Here is a 23,037-nt window from a genome sequence, read left to right as displayed (position 1 = left end):
CTGCCCCTCAACCTACACATTCCCATCACAATAAAAAGCATTTGAAGACAAACCAAAGGAAACTTTCAAGTTAACCAGACATTTATTAGCATCTATGTAGGTGGAGAGGTTGTTCCAGTACATAAGCAACGAGGTCACACACAGGTGATGGAATCATTTCATATTCAAGCAGAGCAGGTTCCACTGAGTTGCTTCATTTCTTCCATTCGTTCTTCTCAAAATCCCACTGGGCAGAGATGCCCTCCACGGGATTAATCCTCATGTCCAACATTCTCTTCGTCTGCATTGACAGCCACTCATCAGAGAAGGTGTGCGGAATAGGGCCGTACACTGCAATTCAAACGTGGGCGGAATTACATCGGGATACAGAACAACCAAGTTGGGAACAGAGGTAAAAGTTTTTCTAATGAAAAGCTTTTTCCCCCAAAGCCGCCAGCGCAGATCACAGGCACGCCATCACCTGTCCCAACCTAAACCACCTTTTTGAAGCATTTAGCTCAGACCAGGTTCCTGCATTGATTCTCTAGCGGTTTCGTAGAGGCTTGTACCAAGACAACAGCCTTCTCAGCTTTCACCGCGAGCTGATGAAGCCTCAAGATGGAGAGCAGCTCATTTAACCGCCTGCTCTGCCTCATGGCAGCTGCAGGGCTCCCTCGAGGTAGGATTGTTAGCCGGGAAGGAAGCCAAACACGGCAGAAACCCAAATGTTGACTACCAAGGCGGCAATAAGCTTTAGCGACAGCGGGATTCGCAGAGAGGGGAAGCTCTGCGATCGTTAGCATATCACCGCTCTTTCCCCTCCCTGTCCTCTCCTCCCAGCAAAGCTCTCGCCACCAATGTCACCTTCCTGAGCATTTATACCACGTACCCACCAATCTCCATGAAGTTACAACTCCAGAATTGAGTTTTCAGAGATTAACAAACAGCAATTGCCAGGAGGTCGTCACCGGAATGGAACACCATTCCGAACTCCCAAGCAGTTTCTGGAGAATTCTCTAATTTCCCATCAGCTATCAATTGATCTTGCTCTTAATTTAAGAGTTACTGCACTGTATGGCATTTACTTACTATAATGTTTCTGCCAAATGAGGATGAGACCAGTTACACCAAGAAAGAACAGTACTCCACCGAGGACGGTCTTCCATTCGTTTGATCCTCTGTTCATTTCTGCATAGGTCTCGTTAAATTTGATACGATACACTGGGGAAAAAAAAAAAAAATGTTTAAAACATCAAATCATTTCTATTTTGCCTGTGACTTGCAGGCAACGCACCGCTTTCCAGAGGGAAATGACCAAAGCCTAAAGCTGACTGAAAGGGAAAAGCCTGACAGAAGGAGAAATGGAGCTCTCCTTCCTTCCAACTTCCAGGGAGGTTACTGACCACAAAGCTTCCCAACACAAATAATCTCAACCGGAGTGCTGGTATCTCAAAAGGCTTCTCTCAGCTTTGCCGCTAAGACCCACGCTATTTTGAAGTTCAAACCAACATTAGGTTTGGCAAGTGGTTATGAATATTTGAGCGGTTCCCAAAAGAGTTTTACAGCTCCTCGCTGTGACACGGGGACACGGCACTGTTCCCAGGTCAGGGTCTCACCAACGAACCATGGCAGCAGTTAGAAAAGATGATGCAGTTTTACTTGCGAGTCAAAAGACCTGCTCAGCACTTTAATTAGCTGAAATTTGGTGATGCTAAGGTCAGCGGTCAATAACATTAAAATATTCGGGGTTTGTTTTACTCAGCTGGACTAACAATTACCTATTATTATAACAAAAAGATTTTTTTTCTGGCTTGTTGATAGCAGATGGGAATCAAGAAACAAATATAATCACTTATTTTCTGGAAGAGGAAGAAATTACTGAACTTCACTTCAGGCACCTAACAGACACCACGGCAAGCGCTTTAACTTTTTGAAACAGCACCAAGAATCCCGGGAACCCAAACCACCGATCTCCACCTGCACATACACAAGGAGCTCCATCGTAATTAACACCGCTCCTTCACGCTCGTGTCTCTGCCAGCAGGGTTTAACAGCTGCCTCAGCAGGCACTGCCCGCGGCTGTTCGTTATCAATAATGAAGGCGCAACAGATTAATTGCGTTGTTGCTGGCTGTAAGGTTAACTAAAGTCCCACACCGCCCCCGTTACCTACATTCAACTTTCTCATCAACGGACAGAGCAGTCCAAGATGCCTTTTCCTTCTCTTTCAGCGCTTTCTGCTGAGCAGAGAGGTCCCTTACAAAGGCCACTTCAGGCAGGGGAACGTCACGACGGTCAACGTAGGCCGGGAGGCTGAAATCCTCTGCTTTGACAACGCCAGCTGCACGTGGGAACACAAGAGAGACCCGTTCAAGCTTCCGACTCCTGCGCAAACATCTCTTAGGGGTTACAATACCAAAAAAACCCCCGACAGCTCAGTCAAAAAGGTGACAACAGTTAAGGAATCCAGGAGGGAAAAGGCTTCCAGATGAAGCATTGAAGACGGGTGCACCTCGGCAATGCCATCTGCTGGCACAGCCCGCTCAGACAGCTCTCCTGCCACCACGTAAGGCACCAGCCTCGCCAACCCCCCTCCCTGCCCCCCCCGCCCCATCCCGGTTCCTTCCTTACCCAAACCCCAGCAGCGGCTTTTTGTGTTCTTCTGGTTTTATCGTCCTTACTAAAATACCGAAGCGGTTGCCACCTACCATGTCCATGCGCTCGCACGCAGATGGAGGTGGAAATGGCTCTCTTCCCAATGAGGCTGAATGCCCTTGAAGCCAACATCCTGTCGGGACAAAACAACAGCAGGTAAGGCGGCGGCAGGTGAAGACATCGAACATACAAAGTGAAATAACACCATTTGCTATTTGTCTATAGAAAAAAAAAGCCAGCCTAAAGGGTTCCCCCCCCTTATCTGAAGGGCCGCGCATCACACCAAACTGCTCCAGGTTTTTCAGGGACACTCCCCCACTACAGCTACTGGGATGAGTCTTCCTCTCCCCCTTCCCCCCCTCTCCTCCTGTACTGGCATTCAAAAGCATTCCCTTGTTAAAGTCACCCTGCCGGGACGCTTTCACTCGGTAACACAAGCCAGGAACCCCAAGTGAGCCGAGCCTAAACACACCCCACACCCACTGAGGAACCACCTCAGCAGCGGACAACCCCACGCATCCGAGGGACGGACAGACACCCAGATAACGGTTTCTCCCGCAAATCCGGGTGCCCATGGCAAGGGCTCGCCGGGAGCGGCGCCTCCGCTCCAGATACCGGTTTCTCACAGGCCCCTGATCCCGGCAAAAGAAAAAAAAAAAAAAAATCCCCACGACCCCCCCGCGAGGTGAGCGCGGAGCCCACGGCCCACGCCTGACCTTGGCTCAGGGTGCGGGGAGGCGCCCCCCCACACACACCCCCCACGGTGTCACCCACGGCGGTGACGCCTCGCACCCGCCCGACGTGACACCGGCGATATGACGCCGCACCGACACCGGGCAGCGCTGAGCCCCCTTCAAGGGGAGGGGGGGGAGGCCGCAGCGCTCCCCTCTCATTCCGCTTCCCCCCCGCCCCCGCCTCGAACCCCGGCTGCCCCGGCCTCCCGCCGCCCCCGGGACGGGTGGAGGTGGCGGGGAGGGCCCGCCCTGCCGGCGGTGGGGAGCGGGCGGCCCCTGTACCCCCCTCCCGGCCCCCGCCGCCCGCCGCGGCCCGACGACCTGGCGACCGTCCTCTACGCCGGGCTGCGACCGGAAGGAGCCGCCGAGCGGAAGCGCGGTGCACGCCGGGAGACGCGGGCGAGCGAGAAGCCGCAAAGGAGCGGCCCCCGCCCGGGGGGCTGACGGGATGCGGGCGGACCGTCTCCCCCTCGCTTTTTACGACAGTGCCGGCGGCGCTTGGCGGCTGTTTGGCGACACTTGGCGGCGGGTGGCCTGAGGGGAGCCGGTGGGACCGGGACCGGGACCGGGACCGGGGTCGGTGTGCGGTGGCGGCAGCGGCAGCGGCGGCGGCCGCGGGGCTGTCTGCCGCGGCAGGATGAAGCTGACCACGCAGGCCTACTGCAAAATGGTGCTGCACAGCGCCAAGTACCCGCACTGCGCCGTGAATGGGCTGCTGGTGGCCGAGCGGCCGTCGGGCGCCCCGCGCCGCGATCAGGCCGGGCCTCCCTCGCTCTTCGTCGACTGCATCCCGCTCTTCCACGGCACACTGGCCCTGGCGCCCATGCTGGAGGTGGCCCTCACCCTGGTAAGGCCCTAGGCCTGGGAGCGAGGGGCTGGCGTGCGGGGAGGGGACGGGGGTCGTCTCCAGGTCCTGGCTGAGCTCGGGGGGGTGCGGCCGGGCTGAGGGGCTGGTGCTGAGGGGACGTGGGGCGCTGGGGGCATGGCAACACGCAACTGTGCCAGCCCTGCGCTAGCGGCAGCCAAATCTGTGGGCTGAGCAGGGTGTTTCTGGAGTGGAAAAAAAACCCCGAGGCCCATCCACCGTACAGCTTTCTGCTGGTGAAGCAGCAGGAAACTACAGAGCCTCGTAGTTCTGTCTAATTTCTTTTTCGGTGCAGAGAAACTGCTGTTTATATTGGTGTCATTATCCCCAAATAACTCCCAGAGGGAATGTCTTTATTCTAAGCAGAAAGAGCTTTTCCTAGCTTACCTTTAAGGCATTTCAAAGCAGCATTGGCTAATTGGCAAAGAGCATGCTTGTCTCCAAGTAAGAGTGTGTAGATGTGTATAAGTACCTATTTCTTAATTCATTTTGGTGTATTTTCCCCATTTATGGAAGCCATTAGCCTAAATAGGAAAAAAAAAATGACATCTCTTCATACTGCAGGGCTTGGGTTTGAAATCTCAGTTGGTATCTTGCAAGCTTGCTGGTGGGTAGTTAACCATGGGATAGCTGGGGACAGCCAAGCACTCCCCGTTACGATATCTCATACCTCGCACGCTGCTGCGGAAGACCCTTGCAGTAAATCATCGTGGGAGAATCTGTTCCCCCGCCTGTCATCACACAGGCAGGATGAGAACAATGTCGGGACCATAGGGCCGGTGATTTCCAGTCTTGACACCCTGGTCGTGAAAACCGGGCGCTGTCCTGCGCTGGGCCACAGCTCTGTTCCGCTTGGCGTTTGGGGAGAGTTCCTTTGTCAAAACCAGAAGACAGAGGGAGCGAAACATGCTTGGATTTTATTGTAAGAGGGAGTCGGGGTGGGCTGGTGCAAATCTGGAGGCAAAGAAGTGCTTTGGCACCTTCGCTGTAGGCGTAGCCACCGCTGACGTGAGATCTGGGTGTGATTTGAGACCTGGACTTTTCTGCCTGCTTTAAGACTTGTTGTTATTAGCAGGAGAAGATCCGTCCCTTTTTGATATCTGTAAAAATAATAATTTCTGATTCTTCTAGACTTCTTGGCCTAAATGCTCCCCTCAGTTTAATAGGTTACTTCATCAAAAATAATTAATTGTAAATAAATTCCATTTTTCTCCAGTCGAGATGGGAATTTTAAGCTCTTTCTGGATGTGATGAAATGCAGCCAGAGGCAAGGGAAGGGGAGCTGAGCCTGAGCCCTGGCCATCTAGGTTTGCCATAACTGCTGTGGAGCACCTCAAATTTGTCAATCTTAAATATTTTTACACCAGTGTAACAGCGTGGGAGTAACAGAGAAATGTATGTTGTTAGTGTAATCATTTTCTGCTCTCCCTGCTTATGGTTTTCCTCATGTTACTGCTTGGGAAAATGTAATAGTACTGTTGGTAATTGCTTTAATGTAGGCAGGGCTTTGACTCTACCTTTTTGAACCACGGTAATTCATTTCTTCCTCTGGGAATGAGTAAGTGGAAGTTGTTAGCAAAGTCTACAATAACACATATTTAAAGTGTGTGCAGGGTTTGTCTTTAAATCAGGGTTAGATGTCTTTCTACGGGCTCGGTGGCAGTGAATTTTCGTGAACTTTAGGCCTTCGGTGTAGTTTTCTGGTGTAGATCTTGCTGCAGGATCAGATTATTAGGAAATAAACCCTGTTTCTTGCAACATCTGCAATATCTTGCCACATCTACAGTAAGCAAATCATTTTGGAACCAAAGGCATGGCAGCATCTTATGTATTTGCTCTTGGGTTTTGATAGGAAAAGCTAAAGATCGGAAACCCCTGGCATTTCCCACGTTAATTAGGACTTGCTAAGACGTATTGTGGTTTGCAGTCACATTTGATGACTCCCGTGACACTTGGCAGCTTTAAAACACAGTGCTTGACAAGAGCCCAAGGCCTTTTGCTCTTGTTTTTTGTTTAAACAAAGGCAAAGGTGTCGATAAACACTGGCATGGCAGCTATGAAAATTGGATTTTATTGTTGTAAGGTTTAAAAGGAGGGCGCTCCCGCCTGTTCCGTACAATATAACGCATAGTTACTGAATAAATCGGTGAGATTAGCATGGTTGAAACTCGATGTTTGTAGCAAAGCACCTCTGTTTCTAAAGGATTTCGAAGCTTTGGCAGGTTTTGATGGGATCTGTTTCTCTTCCAGTTCGATTACTGCTGATTCTTGGTCAAGCCTGTGGACTGGTCATATGTGTGAGGCTTTTCCAGAGCCAGCTCCACGAGTTTCAGCTCCTCTTCTCTGACCTGAGTTATCCCAGAACATCAAACAGGAGCAATAGTCTCCAGATTTAATCTGGAAATAGAGGGTACACTTTCAAACGGGCTTGTGCATGCAGTAACTTGTAAAAATCATAAAAGTGGTGCTTCACCAGCAGCCGAAGTGCAAGGAATCGACACAATTAGATTTTATTAAACATGCAGCAGCACTTGAAGGTTTGTCGCTCTGGAGGAGAGAGCAGAAGTGCGGGTATTGAATTTGCACTTTGGCTTGTCAGTTTGAAATCCCTTTCAAAAATGCAGTCATTAAAGAAAAAGTGAATTAAGTTTCACATGGGGGTTTTTGGTGTGTGCGCGCCTTTGAATTTCTCGGTTAATTGATGTGGTTTTGCAACCGCATCTTCTCAAAAAAAAAAAAAAAAAAAAAAAAAAAAAAGAAAACAAACCCAAGCAGCACTTCCCCCTCTGTTGGCGTGGCTGGCTCCCCCCGGCCTGGACTGCTTCTGATTTTTCAGGGGTGAAACAGGCCGAGCGGAATCAAGACACAATTTGTCCCCCGTTGACTTGCCCTTGTCAGGGCTGGATGTGACTAAAAATATCAGAGACTAATTGATGTTTAGGCTACCCGTGGTGACAGTGCCACGGTTAGAGACTGTTTGGAAATTGCAGGTGGAACTCTAATTCCAAACAGATATTTAGTTAGTTTTTACGGAAGCAGTTTTTAATTACCACTTGGGGAACTGAGAACTTAAAAATCATACTCTCTTTTTTTTTTTTTTCTAAAGACCATTTTCAGTACACAACAAAAATTGATTTAGAACTACAGTTTTTAATTTTTAAATTGATGGAGGGTTTTTTATTATTAATTTTAGTCTCTAGGCTTCTGGCTTTAATGCCAAGCTTTCAAGCCACTAACAATTAAAACCGTAGTCCTAAGCCCTCGAAATGGGTTTGTAATTGAAACAGCAGTTGGCCCTCAGCTACAGCAGAGCTACACAGCCTTTTTTTATCACGTAAATCCATGTCATCCCTTGTAGAGGAGGGATTATTCACATGGCTTTTTTGTTTGCTTGTTTATGCAGTCTAATACTATAATTATTGCTAAAAATGAGATTGATTTGACTTACAGGATGCGACAGGTCAACAGCAGATATATTTTTGGACTCCAGTTTAATATAGCTGTTGAGGGTTTTTTTTGATGCGTGCTCTCTAGGGACTGCAAAGGAAAATTCTAGCTGCTTTCTCCACTTCTGTCTTTCAGGGCTCTGTATTATGCTGACTTGATAACCTCAATTATAAGGAGAAACATCATGTGTGTATATGTATATATATATATTTAAAGCAAGACAGGCTCAGCAGGAGGAATTCAGATCCAGTGTAAAGCAGAAAGAACAGCAGTGTGTGCATGCTGAAACTGCACTTATAAAAACCCAAAACTACATAAACTTTTCTACTCATGTAACTCAAAAGTTGTGTAAATTGTATGCAAATAAATGCATATGTTTAAGTATTTACATACAGGGGTTAAATAAAGAGGAGCTGACCACGTCTATAACAGAGATGAGAGAATTTGTGCCAATAGTTTTTTCATCAAATCCTTCTCTTGTGACCTAGCTGGAAAGCATTTGTAGAAAAGTGTTCAGTTTTGGTTGAAAGATTTTAAAGAGTGGAGAGTCCACCCACGTTGTTTGATAAGTTACTCCAGTGGTTAGTTACCCTTGCAGGTGAACTCTCAAAGAAAAAACAACTTTATCGCAAAAACCTTTTTGTAATGGAGTGGGCTGAAAAAATGATAAACAGGACAAGCTTTTTTTGCCTCACATTTACCTTTCACTTCAAGCTTTATTTGCTAATTAAGGTAAAAAAATGCTTAAGCTGTAACCTGGAAATGTTACGTTAGAAATAAAATCAGCAAGCTCTTTTTGAAATGACTGTACAGTCACGCATCTTGTCTCTGTCAGATGAACGCTAACAGAAAATAGCAATAGGTAAGACCTAGACTCCTCTCCCAGGCAGCGTTGCTGAAGCTCTTTGCTAGTCCTGTCATTCAGATTTAGGGCAGGCTTTGACCGAGAGAACTTCTTGCTCTTTTGCTCCATTTGGTTAATGTTTTCCATCATTCTCCAAATGTTCAATTTGGTTTCTCTGTTCTAGTTAAATTAGCCAAACTCTGTGTGCGAGTGCCTGCATAAATATATATAAATATGTATAAATTTAAAGAAGCAATTGCTAAAGATATTGTAATGCTTCAATTGTCGTTTTATTTGCAGAACAGACACGAGATTTCCTTCATTCTGTGGGGGTTTTTCTTCTTTTTTTCCTGGGCTTAATTGTTCCAATTACTTTTCCAGATTGACTCTTGGTGCAAAGAGAATAGCTACGTGATAGCTGGATATTACCAGGCAAACGAACGCGTGAAAGATGCCAGGTGTGTTGGTGCAATATTTCCTTCTGTTTGCTCTTTTATGTTGTACTTTGTACTCTGCCAACAAAAATCATCCACATAAATCGTGCGTGTTGATTAACTTTGACAACTGTCATCTGGTTTCGCATTGTCTTCGTGGCGCTGGTGGATGTGGCCTTTGTTCAGGTGCAGAAACCCCAGCCCTTCCAGAATCACTCCTCTTTAGTGGATACTATAAAAGGCCGGTCTTTGAATGACTGCCAACCAGTTTAATTACAGTTGTCAGGGAAATAGCCAAAACTTGCAGGCGTGTTTGCTTGTGCAGTGCGTATCTTGTAAACTCGAATGACTCCCGAGTATCTTTTGGAAAGTCTTTCAGAAGTGACCTAATTCTTACTAAACTACTTAATTGTCTCCGAGTTTTATTGAAGCATTTTCTTACGTGGTGAAGGGACGCTCTTGTAATGGAAGATGATGTCAGTCAAGCAGAGATAACTCTTTTCACTTATTTTCCCCAGAATTAGTCACTTTTTTTCCCCTGCTAACTAATATTACTCAATAAGTGGGCCTTCCGGTGGAGCCACAATATAGTTTTAGATCAGTGTATCAAATACCTTCCCCTGTATCTTTTAGACAAATCCAGTGTTAGGACTAATGAGGATACATCGTACTTGCATTTAAAATGAATGTGAGCAGTCTGTTTAAAGCATTATGCTATGTTCCAGTTATTTTGTTAATGTATATCCTTCAGTCTAAGTAATACTTGTGACTGCTAAGGTATCTAACGGGGATAAGGGCGTTATTTGTCCTTTCCTTGCAAGGGAAATAAATCTGCTGGAGACATTTTTAAGGAGAAGATACGGTTTGTTCTATTTGAGGTTTGAAGAAATGTCACAGGCTTCATTTGTGTTTTGGTTTTTTTAAACTCTGATTTCATTTCTGAAGATAATCGGCACCATGTAGAGATTGTCATCTTTGAAACATGCTAAAAGTTTTTCCTTTAAAAGATTATCTGATTTTTGATAGATAAGCTGGGCAGTGAGTGGGTTCAAATGCAGACTGGAGAGCAAACTCGGTTTCTGTTTTAAATGCCTGCCAGGGCAAAGGTGGCTGCAGTCTTTGGTCTGGTAGAAGAAGGTAGGAGGGTGCAAAACGTTGATTCCACGTAAAGTCTGCAGTGAGCGTTTTGCCATTCAAAAACCCATTGCCTAAGCACGACTAAAATCCAGACCGCGTGCTGAAGAGAGGAGCTGGGGTTTTCTTGGCCTTCTGACTTCAATCAAACGTAGCATCAGCTTGCTATCTTGTTCCTGTTTGTAAGCATGCAGTGTAATTTTCACATCTCTTTAAGCATATTTCCTGCTGGTTTCAGCTGAAATGTCATGGTTCAAATAACACAGTTACTTTTACCTTCTGCTGCAGTCCAAACCAGGTTGCGGAAAAGGTGGCCTCCAGAATCGCAGAGGGCTTTAACGATACAGCGCTCATAATGGTAAATTATTTCATTTCCCCGCACTCCCCTTTCTGTATTGTTACTGTTAGGACCGTGGTGTTATTTGCTGGATCCTTTAACAGAGAAGTAACTAATCTTCTCTTTCCCTCCAAATGCTCTGGGGAAGAGATGCAATGACCTGTAGCCAGTGAAGTTCTTACTAAGTCTACAGAGAGACTGTGGTTAGCAGTCTGCTATCTCAAAGGAAGTGGATGCCTTCTCTGGTCGAGAGGCTTGAGTGAAGGCAGTGTATTCATGACTGCAGATCTCCTTCTGCGACTTAAATTCTTTTCTTCTATTAAGCAAATGATACTTTGCCCCCTTGCCGCAGTGATAAAGGATGTCGGTAGTTTAAACGTGTAAAATTCAGCTTATTTGAAGGTAAAACAGTGGACGAGTTAGTGTAAGGTGCTCTGTTTGTAAAATCTGACTTTTCTTCTTCTTTTTTAATTTCATCTCTTTACTTGGGATCTTAAGGAGGAGGCTAAAGTGGTGTTTTTCTGTTGCGCGCCAGGTTGATAACACCAAGTTCACAATGGAGTGCGTAGAGCCCGCCATTCACGTGTACGAGCTTCACGAGAACAAGTGGAGGTGCAAGGACCCGCACGTGTGAGTAAACTTCAGAGTTTATTTGTGTTCGAGTAGTAAAGGAAAAACGGATTGACTGGTTAAGGGCAAAACTTTGATTGCGATGAGTGATGCTGTAAGGGTGGCGGGTGTAGCTGACAACACTTTTAAAGCTGTTTTTTTTGCTGTAGTGAGAAAGAGCAGAAGGATTCTGCAGCCAGGTATGAGTATGGTGTAGAGTGTGGGGCTTAATTTCCAGGGTAGAGGAGGTGGTAGTGATTTTCTTTGTGATTACCCTTAATTCCTGGTTGGTTTATGTCCTAGTGATTTTTGTGAAGATTGGAGCGAAGCCCAGAGAATCGCTGCATCTCTCTTGGACAGCAAGTCCTACGAGACGCTTGTAGATTTTGATAATCACCTGGATGATATCCGGAACGACTGGACAAACCCAGAGATCAACAAAGCTGTCCTCCACCTGTGTTAGGGGGGTCTCTACTGACTAATTTACAGGCATTCCCACTATGTACTGAAGAGAGAAAAATGCTATTTTTGAATGTAAATAGAATAATATTCAGTACCTTGTGTGGAAACCCGACTGATTAAAAAGGAGTGGCATGTCACATTGCAAAGAGTGATGTGTCCGTAAGATGGTGAATCTTTTTTGTGAGATTCCTTGGAAGAACTGCAAACTCTGTTACAGCTGTCCTCGCGGATGCCTTCCCAGTCATAGTGAATGTTGCTGCTCCTTCAAAATCAGAACCACTTCTGCTTGTCCCTACTGTTTGAATTACAAAGGTTTGACTAAGCTTTTCTAATCTTTCAAGAGATTACTTTTTAACGATTTATGGAAATACTTTTCCAAAAAAATCAATCTTGTCCTCAGATGTGAAATTTTAAGGTCAAATACATAAAACGTAAGGTTAACTGTTTTCTTTTGGCCTGGTTTGGAAATGTCATTCTGTCGGCACAGTGCAACGCAAACTGCCAAGGACGAAGTACCGTGCTCGTGTGTCACCTGCTTTGCAGTGGTTTAGCACGACACAGCTACCGATAACGTGTTAAAGCAGTATTCCCAAATTCCACGGGGATTCCTGCTCTCCGGGGGCGTACAGCCACAGTTATTGCTTGAATAGGTTAAACTCAAGGTAAAAACAGATGTTCACATAGCGATTTGAAAAAAGACTGGAAGCGCACTAATGAGTTTGAGTGAAAGTTCTAAAACAGTTTGAGTCTACAGAAGAAGAGGGGAGTGAAATGCTATGTTAATTTTATACAGTCTTTTCAGGGGTTTTTAAACAGATCTGACTTCCAAGTGGCTCATGTGGTGTCCATTTAAGTAAATCTAAAATGTGTCCCTCCACGTAGACTGAATCCAGGGGCCCAGATACACTCTGGTTCAACTTTTGTGGATCTTTCTAATTAATCTTTATTTCCAAGAATAAGTTTGCTGGGCGATGAAGCTTTATAGCGTCATTTCCTCTTATGTTATTTTATATGCGGTTTTTTGTCAGATCCTTTGTGGAGTTTTTGATGGAGGAGGGAGGAAGAGGTGGCACGGATGGAGAGCTTCCTTGGTCGCTTTGGTCAGCCTGTGCTTCGTGCACATGCCCGATGTTGGACTAGCGCTGTTCTTCAAAAGTCTGCTGCCTCACTCCTCATGGATGTGTGTCAGACTGTAGTTAAACACAGCCTCAAACTGTGACGGTTTCTGTGGATTTCCTTCTCTTCCTACCCAAAATGTTCTTTACAAGGCAGATCCAAATGATCAGCCTCTCTCCAAGTTTCTGCTTTTTCCTTGGTGTTCTTTATTTTAAAACATCCATGCTGGATGGGATTGTCAAAACCTCTTGGTCTACCTCTGCTTCTATTTAAATAAGCACAAGTTTTCCTCTTGGTCTCAGTGAGAGACGGGATAAGGCTAAAATCCCATTCTGGATCAAGAAGGAGAACCAGGGTGGCTCCAGTCAGGTCCTGCTGCAGAGTTCCCTGCGGTTCAGATTCCACAAAGCCAGGAGGCAAGGTCTGAGGTTCAGCTCCCTGTCTGAGGAGGAGATGAAGTTTTGAACCCAACGGTTCGGTTCGTCACCCCGTAAGGTGTGATGGGAATTAGAAAAGGGGTTGGCGCTTAGTCAGTAGCCTTTCCTAAGTGTGAGTCAGGCTTGCAGGAAAGGAAAATGTTTTCTCTTGTTGAAGGAAAACATATACCTAGCTCACAAGCAGCAAGATAAACACATTCCAGTGGCTGTTTTACTACAGTTGACTGCAAATTGCACAGGCTGCAGGAAGAGGACTGTTGTCTTACTTTGTACAAACACCTCGTGAAATCTAACCTGTTGTTCCAGGGACAGATTTTTATCTTAGGTTAGTGGTATGAGATTGTCAGCCATCGAAGCTGGTTTATCTCCTGAGCCACAGGAAATGTATTTCTTACTCTTTGTAACTAGATGTCATAATCAAGCTTTGATCGTATATACGCTAGTACAGTTGAATCTTGCAGTACTCCCCCCTCACCCTCGTAAGACAAAGCACAATGTATATCCTCGGTCCGTAACCTGATGGAAACAGTCCCTGGGACTAGCTTTACTGGAAGGGGAGCAGCTTTTAATGCTTTGTGTATCCCTATTTTTTATCTTCTGTTTGCTTTTAAATGAGGTCCTTTGAGTGTTTTGCCACCAGTAGAAGCCGGGGCTGGCTTGAAGCAAAAAAGGACAAGCACTGCTGTGCTCAGATCTTATCTCACCTGTCCTATTTGCATTGAAGGCTGGACAAAAGGCAGCAATTTCATAAAGGCAAGGCAGCCAGGGTGGCTCTTGTGAAAGAATGAGGAAGCTGCCGGGCTCAGTGAAGGCTGCGTTCCCCTTTCCTGCTGAGGTACCAAACATATCTGCAGGAGCAAATGCTGGTTTCCTGGCTGGCTGATCAGCCGGATTCATCGGAGGAATTCAAGGTAACTCCTTTTACAACTTCTCGGGGAAGGCTTCTGCATCTTCGTTGCTGGGGTCCTCATGAGAGTTGGGAAGATAGCACTGGGCATGGGTGTCTTACCCTTTTTTGCTTTGATAGCAATTAATGACATGCAGGATTAATTCCTTTTTTATTAACCTATTCATGAAGATTTTGAAACTCGGCACTTGCCAACCCAGACGTTTAACTCCCAGCTCTTCCCCTTTCCCTCATCCGTAGGCCCTAAAGCAATTGGAAATGCAAAATTCTTCTCATGTGAGATTCTTTTTTCCACTCTCAATCCTAATATTTCAAAACTAATAAATAGACCCAGCAAGTATCTGTTGCAGGATCCATGTGAGTGCTCACCTTGAGTTCTTTAGTCACAAGGGGGAAAAGGAAGAACCTAGAGCACGCGTTGCTTCAAACAAAAACTCCACGTCCAGATCCATCTTGAGAAACCCAGACAGGAGCAGAGAGGCTGGGGGGTCTATAGGTGTTGTTTGCACCGAGAAATGAGCAAGCGCAGCAGCCTGGCACTGGAGTTTTCCCCCTTTCCCCCTCTCATCCGCTGGCTGAGCTGCTCATGGGACATTCCCTAGCCGATGTCAGCGTGAAAACGAGCAAAGACCTACCACAGAACCTGTTTCAGCTCATTAGGGCTGACGTGTGTGCAGGAGGCAGACGAGCAGTTCAGCTGGCAGGACGCAGGAGCCGCAACCTCTTCGCCTGGCACAGCTGGAGCCGGGGGCAGACAGATGTGCAGAGCCCAACCCTGCTGCACACGGCGCTGCGGAGATGCACCGTGAGAGGTGACCCCCCCCTGCCCCCAAGAATTTCTTATCTAAGTGGCAGGGATGCGCGTTGAGGAGAGGTGACAGTGACGGATGCAGGAAGCAAAGCCGGGTCTCTTTGCTCCCTGGCTAGAAGCCTAATCGCTGCACTCTGCTGCTGCTGCTATTTGTAAAACGTCTCGAGATGCTCGGGTGGAGGAGGGCATTACCGATACGGAAAGAGGACGCGAATGCTAATGGAGGAGGCTGTTAGTGGGGTGGACTTGCGGTTGACTGCAGCTTGGAAAATGGCCTCAAGGGGAAATGTGCTCAGCGTGCATTTGTGAGCTGTGCTTCTAGTTTGTGTTTTAATTCGGCTCCTGGAGCGGAGCTGAATCGCCCACCGTTGCCTGTGGGAGCTGCAGTGAGCTGGGCCGGATCACACAGACCGGGCTGGGCAAACTGCTTCAGTCCCGTGCTCCGTTACTCCCAACTCGAGTTAAACATCTCAACGCATCATACTCCTGCACTGCAAACTCCTCTTTTGCTTTACCCATCGCCATGCAACCGGCCCTCCCGCAGCAGGCAGCGGTTTCTCTGTGCCGAAGTATCCGCTGAGGACTTTATCGATTTTTATTTATCTTTTTTTTTTTTTTTTACTGTCGCTTTTAGACTACATTTTCACCCAGCCTTCTCATCCAAAAGTACACCCTAGCTGCATATTTTCCTTTGGTTTTCGGCCGTCGCCCTGTGAAAGGCGGCAGATGTGGATTCGGAGAGGATGGAGGCGGGTTGCTGGCGGGGGGTTTCCAATAACGGGACCGCAGGAAAGGTGAAAGCGGTCCGTGCTCCTGCGCCGTGAGCTCAGAGCTTTGCAATCTGCCGGAGCTGTGATGAAGGAAGTGGGGAAAACTGCTCTTAAAAAAATACCCGGTAGGTGGGCTGGGGGGAACGGGTAACTCCTTGAGTGCTTCCAGGCAGCGCCGCACCGGCTGCAGCGTGGCAGCACTTTAGCTGGATGCGGGCAGGACTGGTGCCAGGGATGTCCTGGTCTGCGCAGCATCAGCCCATGAGGGCCATGAGAAACAACGCAGCCCTTCCTAGAAATGCGCTCCGGAGCTTAAAAGATGGACCTAATTGAAAAAATATATCGAGATTGTACCAGGGGATAAAAGGGAAAGCTGGGCTCAGATTAACCTAGAGCTCAGCAAGAGCAGAGAAGCGCGGCGGCCACGGCCAGGTCCCTAAGCCAGTTCCCAGCCACGGCCTCCCGGCTGCCCGCTGAATCCATGCCCGGCAGGGAGGCGGTTTGCCCTGGACGCAGGTCTGGCAGGAGTGCCCGGCACGCTCTGGTTTTGTGCTTCAGGTACGTTCTCGCTTTCCGCTTTGCTTCCTACCCCTCCGCCACGGCAGCTCCTGGCTCGCTCGTGAGGGCTGCTGCCCCGTGGATTTTCTTTGGGGGTGTTTTCTGCCTGCACGGTTCCTGCCAGTTGTTTGGGCTTCTGGTCCTGCCAAGATTGGGGAATGCTGGAGCTGCTCCAGTTTCACCGGAGCCTGCATCTTCAGCTGCTTCCTCGTGACATCCTCCTCCCTTCCCACACCTGGCATCCCCTCCGAGTACCACTCGCCTGCCCTGGCTGGCTGCGAGCTTCCCCTGGCGTGGGGCTCCAGGAGGGGGTTTCTTTTCCCCTCCCAGCACCTACCCTTCTTGCCACCTCCAGCCTCAGCAAGTCCCGTGCAGTGGGCCCTCCAGCCCCCTTCTAGGGCAATTCCCGAGCCAGGCTGGGAGCAGCCCTCTCCCCTGCACCCAGGGCAGGAGGGGGGGGAGCAGGCAGCCTCGTTGCCCTGTTCACACGGAGCCAGGGTGCCGTGTCGCCTGCGTTAGCAAACCCTGGGACTCCCTGACCCAGAAAGCTGCTTCCCCCCCTCCTTTCCAAAACAAGCCCAGCTGGTGTTTGCCGGAGCAGCCCCTTCGAAGGGAGCCAGCAGAGTGGCTCCATGGGGGGCTCTGCTCCGCCAGGCTCTCCAGCCGAAGCTTTTCTTGTGGCCGGTGCTTGCAAAACACATCCCTCTCCCTGCGGTTCCTCTGGTGTCTGGGGAGCTGTGAGCTCGCCCTCCCCTTCCCCTTCCAGCCAAGTGATGGGGCTGCCCTCCATCCTGACCCCTCATCGGTGCTCCAGCCCCCTCCACCCTCCTCTGCACCAGGGCAGGATGGTGCCGGTGGATTGGGAGCGCTGAGCCCGGGGAGAGGAACAGCCCAGCTGCCCAAGGGCCACGGCCAGAACTGGAAACCAGTCACTGGCCACTTCAGAGTGCTGTCCAGGGCGGTTGCCTGGCTTGGAGAGACAAGCCTCCAGCTCCATACTGACCCACCAGGGAAGCTTGATGAGCCCATCTCCTTCCCCCTGGTCTGCTGGCTCTCGGTGGGGTTTGCCCAGTTGCCTTGATGTGATGCTCAGCCCCTGGCCCCACCACAGGAGCTCCTGGGAGAGACCCAGAGCGGAGGCAAGGCTGCATGAGGGTCTCGTGGTGCCCGTGGAAAGGGGATGTCTGGACTCAGATCTGCCCAACGCCGGTCATCCGGGGGCTTTCTCCAGTAGCGAACAGGACTCCGCACCTCGAGGTGGCCAACTCCCACCCTGTGAACTTGCCCAAGGGTGTCTCTGCTTCGGTGGGGAGGAGAGGAAGGGGTGTGCGATGCTGTGTTTGTGCCTGTCAAGTGTCGCCACACCAGCTGGAGCCGCGCTGCAGCCTGCAGAGCTAACCACAGTTATTTCAGCAGGCTGGTGTTTATGTTTACCTCCCTGCTGCAGCAAGCCATCGCTTTCGGTCGCTCGTGGGTTTAGCAACAACTGCTGCTTCAGGCCAGGCTAATTCTAGCCCTCTTGGGTTTGGGGATGTTTGTTCTCGCCCGACAGCAGCAAACAGGTAGTTTTGGAGAAAGGCATCAAAATAGCCGATGTGGAGGGGGGATCGCTGCTGCTCGGACTGGGTTTGTGCTGCAGTGAGGGGTCCCTGGCCCCGTGGGATGCTGCGCGCGCTGAGCTTGGCATGGGATCCAGAAAGACCGGGCTTGCCAGGCTCTGGCTCAAACCTTGTCTTCTAGCTCTTGGACTTTGTAGCTGAACAGGCTGAAAAAAACCCACATGAACCAGTTAATTTGTCTGTTTTTTCTCGGGCAAAACTGGAGCCACGGGTTGCAAACACCTCTGCCCTGGGCTCTGTGTCCAGGGCCGGTGCCTGCAGCCGGGGCTGTGGCCTTTCCCCCGTGCCATCTGCCCAGCTCTTGAGCTTGAAGCTTCGCAGTAACTCCATTATTTGATAAATCAGAGGAGCCAGATCGGGGAGCGGATCAGCCCTTTCCATATTTGCGATTTTCACCGAACGTGGCAGGACCAGGCCAGCAGAAGCTGGAGAAAACCCACCCATTTCCCCTCCCCGCTCCCCTTTACGCCCATCCCAGCGGGGCTTGGTCTCGTGCGTGGGGGCTCAGATCTCGCCGGAGCCCTCCCAAACTCCTGGGATCAGCTCGCTCCCATCTCCAGGCGAAGTTCAAAGCTTTCCCTTCGTTCCTGCCTGCAGCCGCGGGGTGTTTAATGTGCGGCCGGCATTCCCTGCACGCCGGCGCCCTGGATGTGAACCGCTGCTTTTTCAGCTCTGTCTGAAAACGAGCCGTCTCGGGGCCTCACCTCTTAATTGCGGAGGAGGTGAATGTGAAAAAGCCTCTGGCTGTTTTTAACGCAGGCAAAGGCGGCCGCTCCGGAGGCAGAGCCTTCGCCCGAGCATCCTTGCAGCAGGGTGGTGGTACCTGACCCTCCGCTCGGTGCTGTTCCCGCTGCTGGGCTGGTTTTTGGGCTGGCAGGTCGGAGGGGAGGGGGAAAAGCCCCTCTCTGGAAGCTGGAGAAGGTGAGGATGGTCCCAGAGGCTGGAAGCGTCGCTGCTCTCTAGACGTTAGGACCTGAGGGATGCCGATGGGTTCTGCCAGAGCTGGGTGCGGGACCCTCATACCAAACTGGTACTTGCCTTTCTAGGCACTTGGTAGCCCCTCTGACTGCTTGTAGGGATGCTCGGTGGTCCAATGGGTTCAGCTGCAGGCAAAGGGCACTCCTGCTCCGCCGTGTCTCAGCACCGAGCTGGATTGTGCAGCGGGGTGAGAGTAAAGCAGCGTTTCCTCATCACCCAAGGGCTTTGCTGGGCTTGGATGGGGCTGGAGGGGGGGATGGATGGGAGGAGCCGGGATTCCGCTAACCTGATTACCCAGGTTAGAAACCAACCTTGCAAAAATCCGAGCTGTCTCGTTGCAACCTCCTCCTGCCCTCCCAGGGCACGGCTGGTCCTGAGCGGGAACCCCGCACCCAGCATCGCCTCCCTGCTCCCCTCCTGCATCCGAGAGCAGCCGGGCGCGGCGGGGAGGTGGGATGCAACGGCGGGCACCGTGCCTCCGGCTCCCGGGACCGGGTAAGTGTCACCCCCTCAGAGCACCACGGCCGACTTCAGCCCCGTTCCCCCCTCCCCGGTGCACCCCCAGCCCCGCACGCCGGGTGAGCATCCCCCCCCCCCCCCGGCGCTGCCGCAGCTCTGCCGCCCGGGCAGCACGGCCGCCGCTCTAGTGACGCTTGCGATGAGCGTCTGGGGGTTTTTGGAGCGTGAACTTGTCAGGAATGCAAATGCTTCTTGGCCTGGTGCCGGTACGGGAGCAAAGTTGAAGCCTCAGCACCAACCACCAGAAATCCTGCCGAAATGCCGACGGCGGGGAGGATTTCTCCGCCCGAGCATCTCTCCCGGCGCTGTGAGCAAGTGGTGCTGGTGTTTGGCCGTGGCGGGGGTGCAGGGCTAATAGCCAGCAGCGGTGGGGAGGGGGGCTGCTGCGTCCCGCAAGGGCTTGGCCGTGGGGGTCCGGTCCCTGAGGAGACCCCCGTGCACCGTGGGGCTGGGTGTCCCCGGCACAACCCTCCTCCAGCCCCGGGGTGGCCGGTGGTGCGAGCCGGCAGCAGGTGCCAAAAAGCAGAGAACTCACCTCAAAACAGGTTTCTTGATATTTGGGTGGCCACAGCGATAGCTGCAAAGCAGGGATTTGAGGGGGACTCTGCTCCCAGCCCTGACACGGGGGTGTCACAGCTCAGGGTCCCTGTGGGGAGCTGATAAAAAAGGCAGAATTAAAACCGGCGATGGCAAGTTCCCACTTCCCCTTGCCGGCTGCTGGCCCGTGTCAGGGCCGCTTGGAAAGGCATCGTAAAGCCGTGGCCGAGGTCAGGCAGGGGCAGTGGAGGGTTTGCTTGGCTCTCCACGTGTTCCAGAGCTTGGAAGAGCCGAAATGACTCACTGACCCTCATCCCAGTAAGCTTTTCCCAGCAGCTGTGGGCAGAAGGGATGCAGATTTCCCAGTAAAGGGATTTTGATGCAGAATAATTTTCAGCCTCTTAAAAAAAAAAAAAAAAAAAGTGACGTCCCGCAATGGGAATCATCCACCCGAAAGGTCTCGGAGCGTCGGGGACGTCCAAACGGAGCAGGACCGTGCGCTCCCTGGCATCCCTGGCTGCCGCCGGCCACTCAGCTCAGCCCCGAGGGAGGCAGCCTGGGGTGCGATGCTGCAGCCGAGCATCCCTCTATTTCCTGTGTGTGGGCTCGGCGTTTTCTCTGAAAATGCCGCTTGCCTTCATAAATAACGACTTGATTCCTCCTGCTCCTGACCTTCTTGCCTGCAAATGTTTGCAGCGCTGACCCTGGGAGCGGAGAAGCCGGGATGGGACTCCCTATTCAGCAACAGGCTCCTTCTCCACCCTCCCAAAAAGTTCCTCCCAAAACTTGGCGGCTGAGATTGAGTCACTAAAACGCTGTGACATCACCAGCGGTTTTTGCTACCGAGCAGTCATGCTTCCTGTTATGCCCAGGCACCCGGGTGCCTATAGATAGATATATATACGCACGCATAGGTGCGTGCTTTTAGTGAGCGATCGAGTTCACTCTCCTTCCTCCCGGCATCGCTTCCCGCAAACCCTCGCCTCTCTTTTGCAGTGCCAGCGGCGAGGACCGGCGGCAGGGCTGGAGAGCTGGGTCCCGCTAAGAGGATGAAAACATGGGGCTCAAGTTATCCTGCCTGAAAGGTAGGTTTGGGTGGGTGTTGGGGTTTTTCCTGCTCCCTGAAGGCATCTGGGGGATGGTTGTACGCGGAGGAGCTTTAGGTGTTTCTGCTGTGGGCAGGATTGGTGCGGTTTGGCATCCTGGTGGAGTTTAAGCAAGTCCCACGGGTGACCCGTTGCTCGTGAATCACCTCAGAGCCATTTTTCCCATCCCCCCCAACCAAGCTCTATAAAAATTATAAGGGTCCGGTCGTGCGTTCGCTCCTGCATCCTTTGTTCCGAGCATCTTTGGGCTGATGGCATCCTTCAAGAAATCACGCGGGGTTTGCTTAGAGGTGGGAAAGAGCACGGATGGGATGCTCGGGGTCAGCCCGGAGGCCGGGAGCCGGGGTACCCCGGCTCCCGGCCTCCGGGCTGACCCCGAGCATCCTTCATTGGCTCCCCTCTCCCTGGGAATATTCCAACCCAGGAGCTTTCTATCCCGCTTCTTTCTCCCAAGCTTTAATTTTCTTAATGGAGTTAAGCTTGGGATGGCGGCGGCGATGTCTGCAGAGAGAGGAAAGCGGGAGCTTTTAATGCTCCTGGCCTCGCCGTACCGCGTAAGCAGGGCGAAGGCTGGATATCGCATCGCCCATTAGCTTTGCACCCCCTGAGCAGCTCATATTAATTATCCTTGGGGTCATTAGAGATGGGAGCTAACGAGCATCCCTCTCTAAGATGCAGAGCTGCTTCTTCCCTGGTTTTTCCCAAGCTCAAACCTTATGTGAGATGCTGGCTGTGATGGATGTGGCTTTGGATGCGTCACCCAAAAATAAGCTCTGCGCCCGTGTGCCCCCTCCCCGTGTCGGGGATGCCGCGGGTGGGGCTGGTGGTGGAGGGTCTGGGGGATTTGGGGGTCCTACAGACCCCCCTAACCCAACACGGGGTGACCAGAGAAGGGAAACTGAGGCAAGCAAGGAGTCCTCATCCTGCCTCTGATCCTCCCCAAAGCCGGGGCAAATCTCCGAAATATCCCCCCGCTCCACCAAACCCCTCCAACGAGCTTGGAGTCTGCAATGAAATCAAAGACAACCCCCCCCCCCCCTTTTCCAGCTCCCTTACGTAAGGCAGGGCTTTATCCTTAATTAAAAAGAGATTAAAAATATCAATGTCTGTCCCCTCCGGGCATTTTCCTGCTCGGGAAGAGCAGAAACCTCCCTGGCTGCTGCCTGCGCCGCGCGGGGCTTTTCTCCTGATTAGAAAAACCAGATTAAAGCGATCTGCTCCCCGGGGGGGGGGGGGGGGGGGGTGGACAGGTGATCGTGGGGGGCTGCGGTATCTGTATCGGACACCCCAAAATCAGACACCTGGTTGCTGGGGCAGCTGTGGATTCTCTAGTGGCTCGTAGGTGGTTGAGCCGGCCATGGGAGGAGGGCAGGGAGGTGGGGGATGCTGCAGCCCTGCGCCTGACCTCCCCCCCATCCTGTTCCCCGCACCCCCACCCCCCCATTTCTTCAGGCTTGAAGACGTGCGTGAGCAGTGGAAACGGCAGCGGCAGGACCCCGGAGGCATCCCCGGGCGAGAAGCGCCTGCACGTGCCCTCCATCATCGTCACGCCACCCACTCCCACGGGGACCACGCTGTCCCGCGAGGCTCGGCGCGCGGGGGGGCCGTCGCCGTGCACCCAGTGCTGAGCGGGGGGCTGGGGCGGGGGGGGGACGCGCACACCAGCCGCATCTGTCCCCACTCCGCTGGGATGGAGCCAGAGCCGCCGGGATGCGAATTGGCCGGATCCAGCACCCCTGGAGCTCACCGGGGACACGTGGCGGGGCACCCACCGCACGGGTGGGTTTGGACACCGGTGACTGTTTTTTCTCTCTTTTCCTAAAAACGCCGGGGAGGGGGTGGCACAGCGCAGCTCCTTCCCTGTGAATAAAGCCCCTGGGGCTCCGCACCCCCCCTGCCCCGGTTTGGCACCCGCCGTCTCCCTCGGGCTGTGTCGGCGGAGCGATGGGCGGGGGGGGAGCCATCCCCCCAGAAAGCTGCCCCTGTGCCGAATGGGGGGGCCAAAAGCAGGCTACACCCCACCAGCCCCCTCCTCTCCGCTTGGATTGAAGAAGCCGGTTGCAAACGGCACCGGAAAAATGAACTCGGCGTCGTCTGCAACCCGCCCTCACGGCCCCGCCGCATCGCCCGCATCCCGGGGAGGGAACCGGGGGCGATGCTTCCCGGGGAGCGGCGGCACC

At 51.4% G+C, this 23,037-nt stretch overlaps 2 protein-coding genes and 1 long non-coding RNA gene across 5 annotated transcripts; 2 read left to right on the top strand and 1 right to left on the bottom strand.

The window, feature by feature from the left end:
* Window positions 1-63: 63 nt before the first annotated feature.
* On the bottom strand, window positions 64-3,822 carry LOC129212070 (cytochrome c oxidase subunit 4 isoform 1, mitochondrial). Of its 2 annotated transcripts, none has more exons than XM_054840128.1 (5): window positions 3,689-3,822; window positions 2,687-2,766; window positions 2,152-2,319; window positions 1,069-1,200; window positions 64-330 (listed from the first exon to the last, which is right to left on the bottom strand). In XM_054840128.1, exons 2-5 carry the CDS (start codon window positions 2,763-2,765, stop codon window positions 194-196), a joined length of 516 nt encoding a protein of 171 aa, XP_054696103.1. In that variant the 5' UTR covers window position 2,766; window positions 3,689-3,822; the 3' UTR covers window positions 64-193. The 2 variants fall into 2 exon arrangements, with proteins under 2 accessions (XP_054696103.1, XP_054696104.1); XM_054840129.1 differs by lacking the exon at window positions 3,689-3,822 and adding an exon at window positions 3,350-3,374.
* Window positions 3,823-3,872: 50 nt separating this feature from the next.
* On the top strand, window positions 3,873-12,716 carry EMC8 (ER membrane protein complex subunit 8). 2 transcript variants are annotated; one of them, XM_054840124.1, is made up of 6 exons: window positions 3,935-4,214; window positions 8,905-8,981; window positions 10,380-10,449; window positions 10,964-11,058; window positions 11,208-11,237; window positions 11,341-12,716. In XM_054840124.1, the coding sequence occupies exons 1-6, from the start codon at window positions 4,005-4,007 to the stop codon at window positions 11,498-11,500; spliced, it is 642 nt and encodes a 213-aa protein (XP_054696099.1). In that variant the 5' UTR covers window positions 3,935-4,004; the 3' UTR covers window positions 11,501-12,716. The 2 variants fall into 2 exon arrangements, with proteins under 2 accessions (XP_054696100.1, XP_054696099.1); XM_054840125.1 differs by lacking the exon at window positions 11,208-11,237 and having other exon boundaries at window positions 3,873-4,214.
* A 724-nt stretch (window positions 12,717-13,440) lies between these two features.
* Window positions 13,441-23,036, top strand: LOC129212071 (uncharacterized). Its single transcript, XR_008579062.1, has 3 exons — window positions 13,441-13,963; window positions 20,748-20,836; window positions 22,310-23,036. It is a non-coding gene; the product is annotated as an uncharacterized LOC129212071 (long non-coding RNA).
* Window position 23,037: the final 1 nt, after the last annotated feature.

The sequence above is a fragment of the Grus americana genome, chromosome 13 (genome assembly GCF_028858705.1).
Source record: "Grus americana isolate bGruAme1 chromosome 13, bGruAme1.mat, whole genome shotgun sequence".
Taxonomy (NCBI): domain Eukaryota; kingdom Metazoa; phylum Chordata; class Aves; order Gruiformes; family Gruidae; genus Grus; species Grus americana.
Note: the sequence above shows the minus strand (reverse complement) of the source record. Positions and strands in the feature narration are given on the sequence as shown.

What these genes read in the sequence shown, in the direction of transcription:
- LOC129212070 (XM_054840128.1), bottom strand. Translation starts at nt 2,765, where the DNA reads ATGTTGGCTTCAAGGGCATTCAGCCTCATTGGGAAGAGAGCCATTTCC. An exon ending in CGTGCGAGCGCATGGACATG is followed by an intron (nt 2,320 to 2,686) that starts GTAGGTGGCAAC and finishes TCCCACGTGCAG; the next exon opens with CTGGCGTTGTCAAAGCAGAG. An exon ending in CATTTGGCAGAAACATTATA is followed by an intron (nt 331 to 1,068) that starts GTAAGTAAATGC and finishes TTTGAATTGCAG; the next exon opens with TGTACGGCCCTATTCCGCAC.
- EMC8 (XM_054840124.1), top strand. Translation starts at nt 4,005, where the DNA reads ATGAAGCTGACCACGCAGGCCTACTGCAAAATGGTGCTGCACAGCGCC. An exon ending in TGGAGGTGGCCCTCACCCTG is followed by an intron (nt 4,215 to 8,904) that starts GTAAGGCCCTAG and finishes TTACTTTTCCAG; the next exon opens with ATTGACTCTTGGTGCAAAGA. An exon ending in AGGTGCAAGGACCCGCACGT is followed by an intron (nt 11,059 to 11,207) that starts GTGAGTAAACTT and finishes TTTTTGCTGTAG; the next exon opens with TGAGAAAGAGCAGAAGGATT.